This window comes from Podarcis erhardii, assembly GCF_964252035.2.
Source record: "Podarcis erhardii genome assembly, chromosome: 4".
Classification (NCBI taxonomy): Eukaryota; Metazoa; Chordata; class Lepidosauria; order Squamata; family Lacertidae; genus Podarcis; species Podarcis erhardii.
In genome coordinates, this window is record NC_138508.1 from 99,532,922 (window position 1) to 99,549,711 (window position 16,790).

The window sequence follows — 16,790 nt, forward strand, 5'->3', positions numbered from 1 at the left end:
AACAAAAAACCTCCAGTAAGTTAAATTGAATTAGACTAGGATATACGTTAAAAATAAAATATTTCCAATTCTCCGCCCATGGATCTTCCAAAACTGATTTGACAATTGCAAAAGGAATTAACCTGATCTCCTTGGTTGCAAATTCAGAAGCTTCAATTTTGGAATTATCCTGCATCCCAATAATTTATATTCATTCCCCACAGGAAGCACTGATGGTTCTTGGGATAGAGAGAAACTTCAGTCTCCCCCAACCCAAGGACTGCAGGCCTCTGTTAACCACCCGAGCATGCCTGGACAGCATAACATTCCAGTTAATCATCCTCTTAACCCTCTCCAAAAGAACCACCTTCTGCCAAATGGTATGGCTTAACATCTTTCCATGTTCATATTCAGACTTTATCAAATTCCTCTATTTTACATTAAAGCGTATACTTAAAAATCAACACCAGCCCCCTCCCAGCAAACAAAAATTGTGATTTCATACAACGTAATAAAAAAGATGATGTTTCTTATGGGATCAGACTTTCGGAAATAACGAGTAACAAAAGGGGCAAATATTTTATTTAACACATTTCAGCGAGGGTTCGACTTGGTTACATTATAAGCAACAAACAACATCCTTCTTGCATGATGATAAATCATGTGGTGCAGTGTTGCCGGGACCATACCATTTATGACTGCAGTTTGAGGAATCCACATGTCAGTGCTTCCTCACATTCAATGTAATTTATTTATTTGGAACTTTTTGTCCTGCTTTCCTCACAGAGTTTCCAAGGACTCCCAAAAGTGAATCATGATGCAGACACTATTCCTTCCATAAATTAAGAGTCCATTTTCTCTAGTCTGCTTCTGGTGCTATTATACATTCATGTGTTTCTTCTTTAAGTGATTCTGCAGCCAACTTCATCTGCTGCTCAGTGTGTTCAGAGTTGTACCCACACCCACACCCTTTATTTACCTGCTAGGCTCTGGAGGTTCTTCTGGTGGGCATCAGGGCAGCTTCTGAAGCTATGGAAGTCGCCCACTCACCAGCATTGAGTCCTGGCAATTCTCTCCAACCACTTGGTCAGCCAGCATACCCTTAACTAATGTAGGAAAATTAAATTATGGGAACTGGACGGTATTTGGATTTGGACACGTGTAAAGTACTGAACAGATCACATTCCTGCTATTTATTGAGCAGTCATAATAATAGTAATTTAAAACATGTTTCCTTGTTAGAAGAACATTTGTGAACATTCAATAAAATGAATGAAAATTTGTTGCTTGGTGAATAGTTAATTTGCCTTTGCTTCATGTTAAAAATGTTTGTGATACCCAGCACTTAAAAATCATAAATGTGTTTATTTTGCTTTATTTTGTTCCCCTTAGGCCTGGAGCTCCCTTTTATGATGATGCCCCACCCGCTCATTCCTGTCAGCCTGCCACCAGCATCTGTGACAATGGCAATGAGCCAGATGAACCACCTTAGCACGATTGCAAACATGGCAGCCGCAGCGCAAGTGCAGAGTCCTCCCTCAAGAGTTGAAACGTCTGTTATTAAGGTAACACAGGTTTGGTTGTGTTTTTTTTAAAAAAGTACTGAGAGTAGCAATGATATCTTTGTTGACTGTTTTCCATTCTTAGACCTACGTTTCCTGAATCATAAAATAAGATTCTCTGACTGGAACAAATCATACTAGCTGGAGACATTCATTTAGTTCACATACAAAAACACAATGCAGCCAATGTTAATTTAATTGGGCAGCCTTTTTTCAGGGACAGCGCCACTTCCTGGTTGGAAGGTAGTGCCAACCTGATTTTATTATGTTGAGGAGCTCTGTACCACCCCAGGCTGGCCCTACCTTCCCTGAACCGGAATGTGGGCTTTGGACTGCTATATTTAGTGGGCTTTTTATTCTTTATTTTATTTTATTTTTTTATTCATTTGTAGCCTTCTGTAAAACTTTCTTCCTGGCCTTCTCCATGAGGCCAAGATAGTATGAAAGCAGGTGGCCAAGGCCATTCAGGCTCTTTAGCTTGGATTCCTTTATATCTCTGCCTCCTCTCAACCACTGCCCAGATTGGACAGTCTCATTTTGTCTCCTCTCCAGCTGGGATCTTAGGGAAGGAAGATATTTAGAGCATCTTTAAAGGCAGCAGTGGGGAAGACTGCATTTAATGGGGTTACAGTAGTTATGCCACAAGGAGAACTGTGATCACAGCAACCTTCTTGGGAAGGTCTTCTTTAGATGTGACCTGAAAGTTACACCCTTACTAGATTCTACTAACTCTTGTCCTGGGGGTACGCAGGAGTACGCATACCCCCTAAACATTTTGTGAATCTTTGTACTTTTGTCCATTTACTGTATTTATTTTCCCCAATTTGAACTATAAAATGGTGGTTTTCTTGAGTCAGAATGAGAGTACCCCAAACACTTTTTTAGAAAAGAAACACTGCTGTGACTTATATAAATTCATTAATGGAATTTATAGATCGCTGTTCCCAGGGGATAGGGGCATTATATTAATTGCATCTCACCCAGTTAAACTAAAAAAAATTCCTGTTTTTCTCTGTTCACCCTGAGCCTGTTCTCAAAGTTAATTTGGATTTGAAATATCCAAATTTACCCCAAACATAAAAGCATGTAGGGGAACTCTGGAACTGAAGAATAGCTAGAGAGAATGCATGTATTGTATCCACAAGGCAGTCAAAATCTGGATTTGTTTGAAGGTACAGAATGCAATGGAATTGGTTTTGGCCAATGCTTTGCACCAAACTGTGCCATCAGCAGCAGGTGGGAAGCAGATGCGTGATCCTCAGTACGGCAGTTTAAAGCAATTATTCTGCTCTTGTCCTGAACTTAAAATGGATCACGTGAAAACTGAAATTGTCCAAAGCATCTCTCTCTCTCTCTCTTTCTGTCAGATGCTAGATTATGAGATTCGTAAAATGACAAGTCCCTAATTTGTCTCACTAGGGAAGTTGATATGGAGAGCCCTGCCAGCTTAGATCTGTTCTTGACCTTTCCCCACAATTCACCAAGTTCTTCTGAGCCTGTGTTGTTATCTTAAACTTGTAAAGCTTCAGATGCCATTCCGCTGTTAAGCAGTGCTTCATTTCCCAGAGATAAGAAGCTGGTATATTTTTAACAAATGAATGTTGCAATAAAATCCCTCCATTTAGAATAAAATAAGAAGAGCAATAAGGTGTCTGTGTGAACGGGATACAAGTGGTTGATATTACATGCCACCTGATGTCTGTATCCCTTCTGAAATGAGATGTGCATTAGATACCCTTTTTGTAATTGAATGTTGTGATCTGTGAGTTGGAAGAATAAGATCTCAGGAACGAGCAGGGACAACAGACTGTGACAACAGTAAATCGCAGTGAGTGTGACAGCTGTGACCTGAGAATGCTTTAGGCAGGAGATGCCTTTCATCACCTGCCCATGGCTTCAGAAAGCCAAGCTTGTTAGCAGCCTCAGCTTTCCTCAAACAGAAATGTGTGCAAACTCCATAAAGCCACATTAAAATAAACGTTCTACTTCAGGGCTGATGGCAGTGTTTGTGGTTACGTCAAGAAGACAGCCATAAAGCAATATCGAAATCTACTCTACATCCATGAAATATACATTGACATATCAAATTGTAATAGAACAGATAAAGAATGCCTAGCACAGTTCTACATTGTTTATGTGACTGGCTTGTACATTTTCGAAATATAGTAAATTTGGGGGTGGGACAGAGTGCTGTTTCCATAGGCATATTCAGTGAGAATACATTGCCCTTACACAGCAGAAAATTTATCCCAACTAGTTGCCTCAAACAATTGGATGTGTGTTTGTTTCTGTAATATAGATAATATACAAGTTCCCCCTGTGCCTGACATGGTTTTATTTTGGAAGGATTGCTTCACACATTATGTTTAGCATGTGTTTTCTTAAAAATGGAATGCATGCATCAGACATAGGTGTGTAATTGTTAATACACTGGGTATACAAATGGGGCAGTCAGAATTAACCACAGGATTTTGCTTAGGTATTTGCGATGGCAAGGGCTCCTTGCTATGTAATACGTGAAGAGTGCCACTTAAGGTAGCATGCTGGGTACTTTGTTTGTTGGCATTGTCTTGAGAGACAATGGAGTATGCTTCTGGAGGTGAAGTCAAACCACTGGAGAATCACAGTGCCTGTTGTGGTAACTCATAACTGCTGCCTCCTGCATTGTTTTTGCTGTGTTAGCAGCACCAAAGTGACCTCCCTGGGGTGCAAGCCTGGGCAGTGTTTATGGAGCAATATGTTTGGCACCATTTTGGCTGCAGGACATGCCGGATGGAGATGTACAGTGGTGCCCCGCAAGACGAACGCCTCGCAAGACGGAAAACCCGCTAGACAACCCACTGATAAGCCGCTTATCAGCTGATCCGCTAAAAGCCGCTAAGCCGCTAATAGCGCTAATCCGCTAAGCTGTCAATGGGCTTGCTTCGCAAGACAAAAAAACCGCTATACGAAGAGCCTCACGGAACGGATTAATTTCGTCTTGCGAGGCACCACTGTACAAGGCACCATCCAACTTGAAATGTGTTTTCTGATATGACACGAAAGCTCAGTTACTCAACAACAAGAAGAAGAAACTGGAAAACACAATGGTTTGTGTAACCATAAACAGCTGGTCGGATTCAGACCAACAAATCCTAGTCATGGGCTGCTCCAACCTCCCCCCACCCCCCCGACTCCTGAGCTGTACACCATAGCTATTTCAGAGTTGTATCAGACTAAGGTCAGTTTCAGCACTGTTTGTGGGAGCCTTCATCAGGTGTGTCTGTCCAGTGGCTCATGCTATTATTATGTAACCCAACATTGGAGTGAAAATACTGTGGGTGATTTGACCAGGAGTGTAATACTGGCTCCTGGCCCAATCACCCACAATACTTTCCCTCCATTATAATGATGCTTGCAGAATCAGAAATGCATGCTTACGTAGTGCCTTGTTCATTGAAAATGGAGATACTCCCCCCCCCCCCCAGGGGACACTGCTAATTACCCTACCAAGCACTACCACCCCATCTCACCAATGACTATATTGGTTTTGTTTGGGGAGTCACTGTTTCCCAAGGCTTAGGAGTTGATTTTTGAGACTTTATTGTCAGAAGATTCTTCTAAAACTTAAGAGACCTAAAGACATTCTTTCCTGGTAAAGAAATAAGTTGCAGAAGAATTGGCAAATGGCTTTTAATAGCTGACATGTACTGTTTAATATATTACCTTTATTCTCCTCCAGTAGTTAATGGTAGACTGCAGGAGACCAGAGCCATTGATTTTGTTACAGGTGCCAACATAGATTCGTCTGGTGTGTGTTGACTTTAGGAAGCCTTTCTAAAACTATTAAATATAAAAGAAGGCAAAGCTAAGCAAACATTAACAAGACATTCTGTGTTATTAAATCATTATACAATTATAGAACTGTAAAATTGCATGAAACAATATGTTATGGTTTGTTGTAAGCCATGAGTTCTATAATTTTGCAAGTGACCTTCTATTTCTTTTTTTTTTTTACTGAAGCTTATGAATTAATTTAAAATATCCTTATGAGTTCAGTAACTGCCTTCGTTCTGCACTGCTTCCCAAAGTATTTTCCACACTGTCTCAAATGTCCTCTTATTCACATTTTTTTCTTGACATGGATACTGTAGAGCAGTATATTGGGGAATCTTTGGCATCTGGCCCTGCCAGGCCTCGGAAATTGGTGCACCAGACTGTTTGGGGCAAATCACACCCGCATTTCCCGACACCTGAGGCATAGGCATAGGTATGAGGTATGCCAGGTGTGCCCAGGCACACCCTAATGTCTCTTTTAAAAAGGGAAAGTGTCTGTAGCCTCCGTGAATGTTTTTGAACTGGCAATGTGAAGGACACCTAGTGTTTGGGAAAGCAGTCAGAACACAGCAGTGCCCTCTTGGCCAGGGGTCAGCAAACTTTTTCAGCAGGGGGCTGCTCCACTGTCCCTCAGACCTTGGGGGCTGGACTGTATTTTGAAAAATAAAATAAATAAAGAACGAATTCCTGTGCCCCACAGGAATTCAGAGATGCATTGTAAATAAAAGCACACATTCTAATGTCAAAACACCAGGCAGGTTCCACAAATAACCCAGAGATGCATTTTAAATAAAAGGACACATTCTACTCATGTAAAAACTTACTGATTCCCGGACCTTCTGCGGGCCAGATTGAGAAGGCGATTGGGCCGCATCCGGCCCCTGGGCCTTAGTTTGCCTATCCATACCCTTCTCTGTATCTGTTTTGTGTGTGCTGCAGCAGCACCGGCAGCAGTGGAAAGTTTGTTATTTTGGTGCGCGCAGCATGTGTGTTTGTGTTTGCTCTCAGTCGCTGACTTTGTGGAGGAGGTCAGCTGGGTGGAGGGAATCGGGTTTGCCTCGGGGGTGACTCAAAAGCCATAAAGCATAAGTAGTGACCAGGGGACATGTGTGTGGAGATGGGCTTCTCGACTGGGATATTTCAGAGCGTGTTCCTGTGTCTCCACCTCTTCTTTTTATCCCCTCCCCCTCTTTGTGTGCATGCATGTGTTTTAGTTTAAACTTAAATTCCCAGGTGCACATCTGCTATGACCTGACATCATATATGAGACCAGGCATGGGAAACTTCCAAATTTTGGAATAAAAATATTGGTGCTTTTTAACTTTGGTGCCTTTTTCTGTCTTTCTGCACATAGCAGCAGAAAAGGCACTGAATTAAAAAGGCAACAAATGTTGGATACAACAGAAGAATCAGGAGAACACTCAGTGAATTCGAGCTGGCCAGTGCAAATGATCTCCCTCTGTAAGGGCTTTCTGTAAGCACCAATTAGTTGCACTATGGAATTTCGTTTATTGCATGTTTTAATTTTTGTAAGCCTCTTTGAGACCCAAATGTGGTGAAAAGCAGAGGAGATTGTGTTGGTGATGATCATGACGACAGCAATCTTGGATCACAAGTATCCTCCAAGCTATGCAACGTTTCTTTCCTTCAAGGGAAATGCAGCCTACCCAGAATGGGCACCAAACAAGCATGGTCCCGTAACCCAAAATTTGTAAGCCTTAGACTAACAGTCGGTCAGTCTTTAAGATCACTTGGAAGTGAAAGGTAAGGCACCTGTGGCTTTTCTTACCAGTTTGCCAAACTCTTGTGATACGCCCTTCCCCAGGTACAGCAGGCGGGGTCAGGTGGCTTACAGGACCAGAGGAAAAACATATCATCAAAGCCGCCATTCATTAGAGAACTCTTGGTTATAATCTAGCACAGGGGTCTGCAACCTTTAAGACAAAAAGAGCCACTTGGACCCGTTTCCGAAGGAAAAAAAACTGGGAGCTGCAAAACTCGTCATTATAAAAATAACTTTTTTGTCACTTTTTTATTATTTCTTTGTTTGACCCCTCAGAATTACTCCTCCTCATAGAAATAAACGTTAAATTAACAAGTTACCTTTTTGTGTATGTGTGTTCTTCACTCCCCTTCAAAACAGTGACCAGAGTACATGCCCCCTTTCAATGCAGTGACCAGCGTACATGCCCCTTACAATGTAGCGGGCAGGCGGGAAGGTGACGTCAGGACGGTGCGTGACTAAGTACAGCGCCCGCCACAGTGGGGAGTGTCGGCGCACAATGCGCCTCCTCCCCTTGCTAGTATCCGCCCCGGAGCCGCGCGTTGCAGACCCCTGATCTAGTAGCAACGCTACCCAAAGCAAATTCAGCAAGTCAGATGAATCTGTAGGAAGGATTTACAGAGGGATTGCTTAGCAGTCAAAGGTTGTTGTGTTTTAGATTTTTTCAAAACTTTCCCCACCATTTGGTCTACATGGAATTTTAAAAAATGTAAATAGCACAAGACTGGAAGAAATCAGAAGCACTGGAAATAGATTTTAATGGATACCATAATTTTCCACAATGCAGGTCCCTAGGTCCATGTATCTAGGCCCATTTGTTATATGTGTGCAAAAGTTATGTGTGATAAACTAATTGACTAAATCTTTATTCCTTTTTTCTTTCTGCTATATATTTTTTCTTTTTACTCTCTCTCTATATATAAGTCCAGTTCTTTAAAAATGTAAAGTCAATATTTTACTAAATCCACCCCTTTCCTCATAATTTTGCACAAGAATGACAGTTTTTGCTGTTTTGATAAAGACAGAAAACTGAGAGAGATTGCATATTATTGATTGGAGGAATTATGGAGCAAGAGTATGAAAAAGAGACTTGAGGAATTAAATTAATTAGACTCTTACCTATCTATGCTCAGTTCACTTGCATTTCTATTAAGGTTAAAGGGTGTTTCACAAATGAACTGATAAGCTGAGTTTACAAAGCGCTCTCTCGTAGACTTCCTCCTGGTTCATCTTATTATATGACAATAATAAAACTCATTATCTCCTTTGTTTCAGTCATAATTGTGTTGTGTTGCCCTATACATTTCTTCTGCTGTCTCCATATTATAATTTGTTCTATAAAGGCATACATAAATATGATAAACAAATTAAACTCTTAAAATAAATTAATTTTCTATGCAACGCTATTCAAATCTTATATGCTCACTGGATTTCACTTTAATGAAGCCCTTCAGAACACAGCAAGCCAAACCGTAAAATTGCCTGGGTTCTTCAAGCATCAGCACTGTAATCCTAAACTTAGCTGTTGAGATCCTGGACAAAAAGGCACTGTGAAAAACAAAATAAATAAGAATCTATGCTAACGTGGTCAATTTTCCTGTAGCGTTTTTTAAAAATAAAAGAAAGCTAACAAGTATAATATACTTAAATTCCTCTCATTGGCCTGATTCTGGTCACATGGCAATGAGGTGATAAAGACCATGCAAAACTCTGCATCTTGTTTTTTGCACGTGTAGCATGCATTGGAGTTGTATAAATGGGGGCATTTGTCGATTTCTTTGAGGGGTGAGGATTGAAATGCCCATTATTCAGATTACGTTCAGTTTGTGATCTGTGAGTGTGAAATGGCTATGGAAGAAAGCTTGCCTATGTTTGATACTTCTAATGGGTACAAGACATGAAACTTCTGAAAATTAAGATTGCTTTACATGGATTTTTGTTTGTATTTTGTGTTATGCAGGAACGAGTTCCAGACAGCCCTTCCCCTGCTCCATCCCTTGAAGAGGGCCGAAGGCCTGGTAGCCACCCATCCTCTCATCGTAGCAGCAGTGTATCCAGTTCGCCTGCCAGAACTGAAAGTTCTTCAGACAGAATCCGTAAGTTATGTTGTGTCTTCTTTTCCCACTTAAAATGGCCAAGCTGGCTTTATGTGTTTCGATTTTGCCAACAAAAACTACCTCTCGGTATTCTATCCCCCAGTGTGCTGCATCAGGTGGCATGATGCTGCCATTTACAGAACTGATGGAAACTGGTGACATAGGGGATTAAACATGGAGGTGTGAAGTATAGAAGTGTTTCAGAAATAATCAACATTCACTTATCAAACATGCCCAGTTTATGATACACTAAGCTGGAGATGGAAAACCTGTTTCCCAGTGGGGTCACCATAACCCCAGTCGAAAGCTGTTGGGCCTCATTCCACTAGTGGGTGGGGTTTAATATGCACACACACACACAGAGAGAGAGAGAGAGAGCGCGCGCGAGAGAGAGAGCGCGAGAGAGCGCGCTATTTCCCACGGAGACAAGGCAATATATTTAATTCACAGTAACTCCCCTTAAATTTCACCTTCTGTTTTCTTCATAGTCTTCTTTTTTTGTACAAAATTTATTAAAACGTCAACATCCTTTATCTTTTCTAACTGCATAAGACAAAATCATCATCATCATCTCAGCAGATGATGCAAATGATACCAATTCAGAGTTGCAACCTCCTTACAGCTATTTAAAATACCAGACTTGAAGATGCAATTGCATCCTGAATTGTGTGCATGAAGTTGGAAAAATGCATAAAACGCATGGATGACTTTTCACATATTTTCAGGGAACTCCAGTCTGCTGAGACAGTTCGCCCTCTGCTTTGATCTTCTTGCTGCAGATCTTCTTACACAGGAAGGTGATGCAGTCTCACACTTTGCCCAACATTAAAGCCCCTTTGCCTCCTTGCTGAACAGCTGATGGGGGACTGAGAGGGCTGGATGAAATCTGGCTGTGGGCTGAATCTGGCTGCTGGTAAGGGGTTTTCCGCCCTTGCACTAAGCCAAACAAAATATAACAGTCATAGTATAGGCTACCAAGTGTTTGAAAATACTCTCCCTATTTGTTCATCCCCAGGTAAACCACAAGAAACCAGGAGATTTATCTAGTGCTTGGTGGGTTTCCATATATGTTCAGAGGTGTGCTTAGCAGGTCACAACTTGCGTCAACGTGGGCTAGAACAATTTTAAGGAAACTTTAATACACACTTATATCTTATTTCTGTTATGTTTTACTGCCTTGAAAGAGGCAGTGATTTTGACTGCTACTGCCCAGTTGCAAATGCCACCTTTTGAGGGAAGATGTTGAAGAAGTTTGTGGTGGCACAACTGTGAGCACTCCTCCCATGTAACTGATTATCTTGACCTATTTCAGTTCGGGTTCAGATCTGGGTATGGGACTTAATCGGCTTGGTCACCCTTATGGATGACCTTTATTGAGAGACCTTTATTCTTACTTTATCTCTCATTGACTTCTGATATCATTGACCATGCTCCTGAATGACTTGATGTACTGTTTTACGGTGGTTCTGATCCTATCTTCAGGGTCAGTCTCAGAAATAGTGTTGGGTGATTATTTTTCAGCCCACTGGCAGTAATGTTGTGGGGTGCTTCAGGGTATCATGGTATGGAACTGAAGCTTGCTTTCAGAGGTGTTGTGGCTGAGTCCTGATAATTGGTCAGTGGCCTACTTTGGGTGGAGCTGTCCCTGAAGGAGGAGGTTCTTAGTCTGGGGGTCTTCCTGGAACTGGCACTTCCTCATAAATAGACAGAAACTATGTTGTTTGACAAAGCTATCGTGAAATTTACTAGGAGTAATATGTTTCTTTTTGGTTTTTGTTTTATCTGTTTGGTGCTAGCAGCTGTCCATCAGAACGGCTTGTCCATGAACCAGATGTTGATGGGCTTATCACCGAATGTCCTACCTGGTCCAAAAGAAGGTGACCTGGCTGGCCATGATAGCGGACATGATTCTAAAAGAATGCACATGGAGAAAGGTAGGCATTTGTTTTAACTTGCTGTACTGTTGCTTAAAAGGAACAAATATTACACTCCAGGCATCTTTAATACTAGTGATGCTGGTTCTTTGTGTTAATCCCGCTGTTGTTGGTGCTCAAGTGAAAGCACTGATGGAGGGGGAAAGCCAGCTTCCTGTCTCTCCTAGAAGATAACATAATTCCTTTTGTGTGTGGGTGTACATGCTCGTGTAGTACATTAATTATTTTAATAGGGTAAAAATTAAATTGTTGAAATTATTTAATAATGGCACCATAAAGAGGAGGAAAATGATTTAAATCTCTCAATAAAATGCAGATGTGAAAAATGTAGCCCTTATCTGTTCCATTTCTTAGTGCCTGTTCTTTAGAAATATTTTATTAAGAAATTATTTTATATAATTGCTGTGTGTCTGTAGTTGATCAAAGAAACAGTCGCTTAAAGTCAACCACTATGAGATAACTGTTGATGGCCATGTGTGTGGAAGGAAGAGAGACTAAATTACTTAGCTCCTGCAACTGTTAATAGTGTAAAATGAGACTGGCGGATATCATGTAATTTATTTTAAATTTAATCAGCCATCTGACTGAAAGTGTATGAGCTAGATTAATGTCTATTAGTATTTCTATTGATTAGTGTGCCATCTTCTCATTTGGTTTATATAGACTTGCTCAGTACCTTCCTTCGGCACAGGAAACATTAACCAATATTATTATTATTATTTAAATTAGACAAATACAGACTACGATTTTGTGTACCTGATATATAGATATATAGCAAGCTCTGTGGAACTGAAGGATAATGAGATAATAGAGGCTCAACTCAAAGGCGACAGCTTGGTGGCAATGCTGGATGAAGCCATAACAGCAAGTGATATAGTACATCTGCATGGAATTGCTGCAGTAGTAAAAATTTTAAAAGAGGACATATTTTTTGTGGTATCGTTTTAATAGATACAAAAGGTTCCCAGCTCTGTCCTGTGCAACTACTGTGAGATATGGGAAGTGAATTAAAATCTGGACACTTCCATCCTGGACAGGTGGCATCTTTAATAAGATTACACTAAAAATTAATGAGAACAACATTTCTTTTATACAAATCATTAATTTCGGTTCATTGCGCACACAACCTGTTATGGCTTCTTGCATGTGCCCCACTTAGACCCTCCAAACAATATCCATGCTGAGAGTGCAATATGAACAGACCTGTTCAAGTTTTGGGTATAAATGTGCATGCATGCCATCTTCTGAAATTTCAGTAGACTCCCTGTGAAACAGTTGGAAATTTTGCATTATTTCCATTAAAAATGGAACTTGTTAATGGTTCTTAAAAGTGTCCCAAATGTATATCATTTTTCAGTAATGAGCTTAACTAGATGAAATCGCTGAGAGTTCTTTTTCTTCTGCAGTAATTGTTTAGGTCACAGCCTTCTTTTGTCCCCCTTCCTTCATGCAAACACCCCCACACATCCTCTCTCTTTCTGGCTACTGGATTAGTTGTAAATATTCATGGGTTATCTAGATTTATAGGGTATACTAAATTAAAAATTGTTTTCTGTCATGACTGCATTTATCAAATCTCCTGAGCCAGCCCTGCAACTTTTAGGCCAGGCTTACCTGCATTAAAACAAGCAATTTCACTTAGATATTTGCGGAGATAGTAATTATCTGTTTGCATCATTATGGACCTGAAGTTCAGATATGCAATTTTGTTTCTGACCACCTTTAATCACTCAAAATCATTAATCATTATTACAAGTGGAGAAACAAATGCAAACGAAATAGATTCAGGCATTTATATTCTTAGGATGGAAAATGCCTTGTTTGCATCCCTTTTCTATTTTTTTAAAATAAAAAAATCATGGAATTTTTGAGCCTTAGTCATTAAGCGTTTGTGTTTTCTTCGAAGACATATTTGTGCTAATCCATCAATCAGAGCTGAAATGACTTTTAATAATTACAACCGTGAGATGTTTCGAAACCTCCTCTTGAAGTTGCCTCTCTCCTACCCATCTCCTCCTCCTCCTTTTTAATTCAAGTATTCTTAAATTTCAGAAAAAGGACAATTTAAAATCTGCAGTATGTTAAAAAAAATTGCTTAAGACAGTAGGCATATTAGTGAAATATAGTTCAGGAGAAAAGTATTCTATTATTACCTTCACGTCTTCTGAAGTAGGCAAGATTTTTACTGATTTGAATGATTTTACTAAAAGGTTCCCCCCCCCTTTACATTTAAAATTGTTATTATCCAGTCACACTGAGTCAAAGATACCTGTGGATTTTAACCAGTTAAATAGATTGTTTACAGAAGTGTATTTGTTTCATAATTTTTTTGTTAGTCGATTCCCCTGCAATTAAATCTTAAGTATATCTCACTTGATTTACAACCAGTTGTAGCCTGTTGCTCATATGTACCTGTGACAGATCTCCAAGCTGAGCTGCCCCTGTCATTAGAAAGCATGATGTAAGCATCTCGGGGGCAGATTTTGAGATATGATTGCGGAGCAAGCTGCCAAGTCATATTATCACATAGCTCACCACCATAAGGAGCAGAATCATTTGCTGGGATTCTCAGCCTTCGGTAGTGGCTGGTTTGGGCCGCGCAAGTGGGGCCGTGTTGCTCTCCTGACCTGACTTCCCAATGCCCCACATCAAGAGGGGGAGCGGCAAAGCAGTCGGGTGCTGAGAATGATGCAAGTACAGTAGGGAAGCCAATCCGGCGTTCCCAGCGCTGAGTCCTCACCATGCTGAGCTCCCCACTGACTTGCTGCCTTCCTTCTCAATAACTCACTGCGTTCCACAGCCTTGTGAAATCAGAACAACACTGCCCCATGTGCAATCCCCCCCCCCGGCTGCTTCCATCCGCCTCGGCCCAAGGATACCTTGGTATAAATGTCCTGCAACTAAGTCGTGTAATCAATTGTAGATGCTGGGAGAATCTTTTAAGAGTTTTATGCATTGCTCCGTGCATTAGAAATGCAATTTATTGTCCTTAAGTTATGTGGCGCTGTCTAAACCACAGAGCCTAGGGCCTTGCCGATCGGAAGGTCGGTGGTTCAAATCCCCACGACGGGATGAGTTTCCGTTGTTCGGTCCCAGCTCCAGCCCACCCAACAGTTTGAAAGCACGTCAAAGTGCAAGTGGATAAATAGGTACCGCTCTGGCGGGAAGGTAAACAGCGTTTCCGTGCGTTGCTCTGGTTTGCCAGAAGCTACTTAATCATGCTGGCCACATGACCCGGAAGCTGTCTGCGGACAAACACCGGCTCCCTTGGCCTCTAGAGCGAGATGAGCGCACAACCCCAGAGTCATCTGCAACTGGACCTAATGGTCAGGGGTACCTTTACCTTTTTATGTACTTATTTCCTTTAATTTTTCACTCTTTGGTACACTGTCAGTATATGCAAAAGTTACTTAAATTAAATATGAAGATTTGTCAATGGAGACCATGTGCATATTAGACATCAGTAACCGTCAAAACTGCTATCTCCTTTTTAGGTTTCTGGTATAGCTTGTATCAGATATTACTTATTATTATTACTGTATTAGATAGTACTTAGAGCACAGAGCTGATAATGCCAAGTTCGCAGGTTTGATCCCTCTATGAGACAGCATTGCAGGGAGTTGGGCTAGATGATCCTCAGGGTCCCTTCCAACCCCCAAATTCTATGATTCCATGATTTAAAAATACTGCCAGACAGAAAACATGCAGTGCCATAGTGGTGAAATTCTGTCTTTGAAATGTTGAAATAATTTCCAACGAGATGGTTTAGGCGTTGTTGCAAAACATCAGCAAAACAAATGTTCATAGGAGAATGAATATTGGTTCTAAAATGTATAATTTTGAAAATTTTCCCCACCCCATAGTTTTACAGAGATACTGTGCTTAATAGGGTAATAATGCACACACTTTTATCTGCATCTGTTTATATTTCCTCGAATGGCATCAATGGTAAACGAAGCCTGAATGTCACTCTTCACTTTATACTGAATATGCTTGAGATTCTAATCAGAAGGATCTTTCTTAAGCTGAAAATTGTATAATGGTTTAACTTTTAGGTAAAGGGGGAAAAAAGAATAATCACAAACTTACTAACAATTGATATTTAAAGCCAGAACTCATTGGATTTTTTGTCTTGAGATTTTTTTTCTCAACAACCAATAATACGCTGTTATAGACTATTAACAATACTTGATTCAGATGCATCTTACCATAAACCTTCAGTTTAAAATTCAAGAGAATTCCCTTTGTTTACGCAAATAGACCTTATGTGTGCCTAGAGAGGCATAATGGAATTCTACATAACTAAATCAAAATATGTCCTAAGGCAAAAAGTATTCCTGAATACATAAAAAGGAAGAAAAAGAAACTTCAGTGCTTTTAGTGACTTATAACCTCATCCCTTTCTTCCGTTTCCTGTTAAGAATGTCAGCAAACTATTTTGCTACCGTAATATCTCCAACCAATTCAGCGTATCTGCACACAGTCTTTACTTAGCAAGTAAAGAAAATATTAATAGCGGGATGCCTCCAGAAATAACCTTGGAGGTTATTTGAATTAATAAGACAGCTCAGTCTTCTAAATGCATGATAATTACTCTTACTTTGCAGTCCTATCCCAGGGGCTATAGTAAGCATCCGATCGCCCTCTCTGAGGGTGGAGAATTCGTGATATTGGGTACCCCCTTCTTCACCTCTGTAGTAACTTCTACACTGTGTACCCTACCAATGGGTCAAATAGACTGTGGGCCAGGGCTTGACCAAGGGCAGCCTTGGCAGGAAAGACTCAATCATTTCTTTTATCCCCATGCCTTGAAGGGGGGGGGGAGGCGGTGAGAGAGCTTTGTCATGCCAAGAACTGGTGTGGTTCAGTATGCTTCCTTCCCACTGAAAACAATGGCAATCAGTGGTTACTACTCTTCATTACCTACACAACATCTGATTGGATAAGGCGTAGGCATTGATTTTATACTTTTTTAAAGATGGTACCATCCTCCTCCCCTTTTGTTGTACAAAGCGCTCTTCCTCTGTGGGTCAGGGCTACAGAAAATGAAAACAAGTATCATGAGCAAGGTGGTTATGCCATTTTGCTATCACTGTGATGTGACTATTTAAAGGTAAAAGGACCCCTGACCATTAGGTCCGGTCGTGGCCGACTCTGGGGTTGCGGCGCTTTACTGGCCGAGGGAGCTGGTGTACAGCTTCCAGGTCATGTGGCCAGCATGGCGAACCAGAGCAGTGCACGGAAACACTGTTCCCACCGGAGTGGTACCTATTTATCTACTTGCATCTACGTGCTTTCAAACTGCTAGCTTGGCAGGAGCTGGGTCCGAGCAACGGGAGCTCACCCCATCGTGGGGATTTGAACCGCCAACCTTCTGATTGGCAAGTCCTACAGCGCCACTCGCGTCCCTTATGACGTGACTATATCACACTTTAAAAATAAAAATAAAAAAAATTGTTAGCTGGGAGAATACTCCAGACTCCCTGCTGCCATCGCTGGGGCTCTGCAGAGTGACAGAGCCACTGCTACATTTGCTGCCCAGCTGCTTAAAGTGGCAGAAGATGGAGGGCAGGCAGCTATTGCCCAATCCCCACACCAGCTCCAGGCTGGCACAATGATG

General features: G+C 41.1%; 1 protein-coding gene across 8 annotated transcripts in view; it reads left to right on the forward strand.

The window, feature by feature from the left end:
- The window catches only part of DACH1 (dachshund family transcription factor 1), a 355,617-nt gene that overhangs the window by 240,793 nt on the left and 98,034 nt on the right, over positions 1-16,790 (forward strand). For 3 of the 8 annotated variants that reach the window (XM_081858109.1, XM_081858110.1, XM_081858112.1), the window contains 4 exons: positions 1,372-1,544; positions 9,101-9,236; positions 9,962-10,033; positions 11,036-11,170. In XM_081858109.1, the coding sequence (XP_081714235.1) occupies positions 1,372-1,544; positions 9,101-9,236; positions 9,962-10,033; positions 11,036-11,170 (516 nt within the window). Of the gene's footprint in view, positions 1-203; positions 360-1,371; positions 1,545-9,100; positions 9,237-9,961; positions 10,034-11,035; positions 11,171-16,790 lie in introns of all 8 variants that reach the window. The other 5 variants (XM_081858105.1, XM_081858106.1, XM_081858107.1 and 2 more) reach the window with 3 other exon arrangements.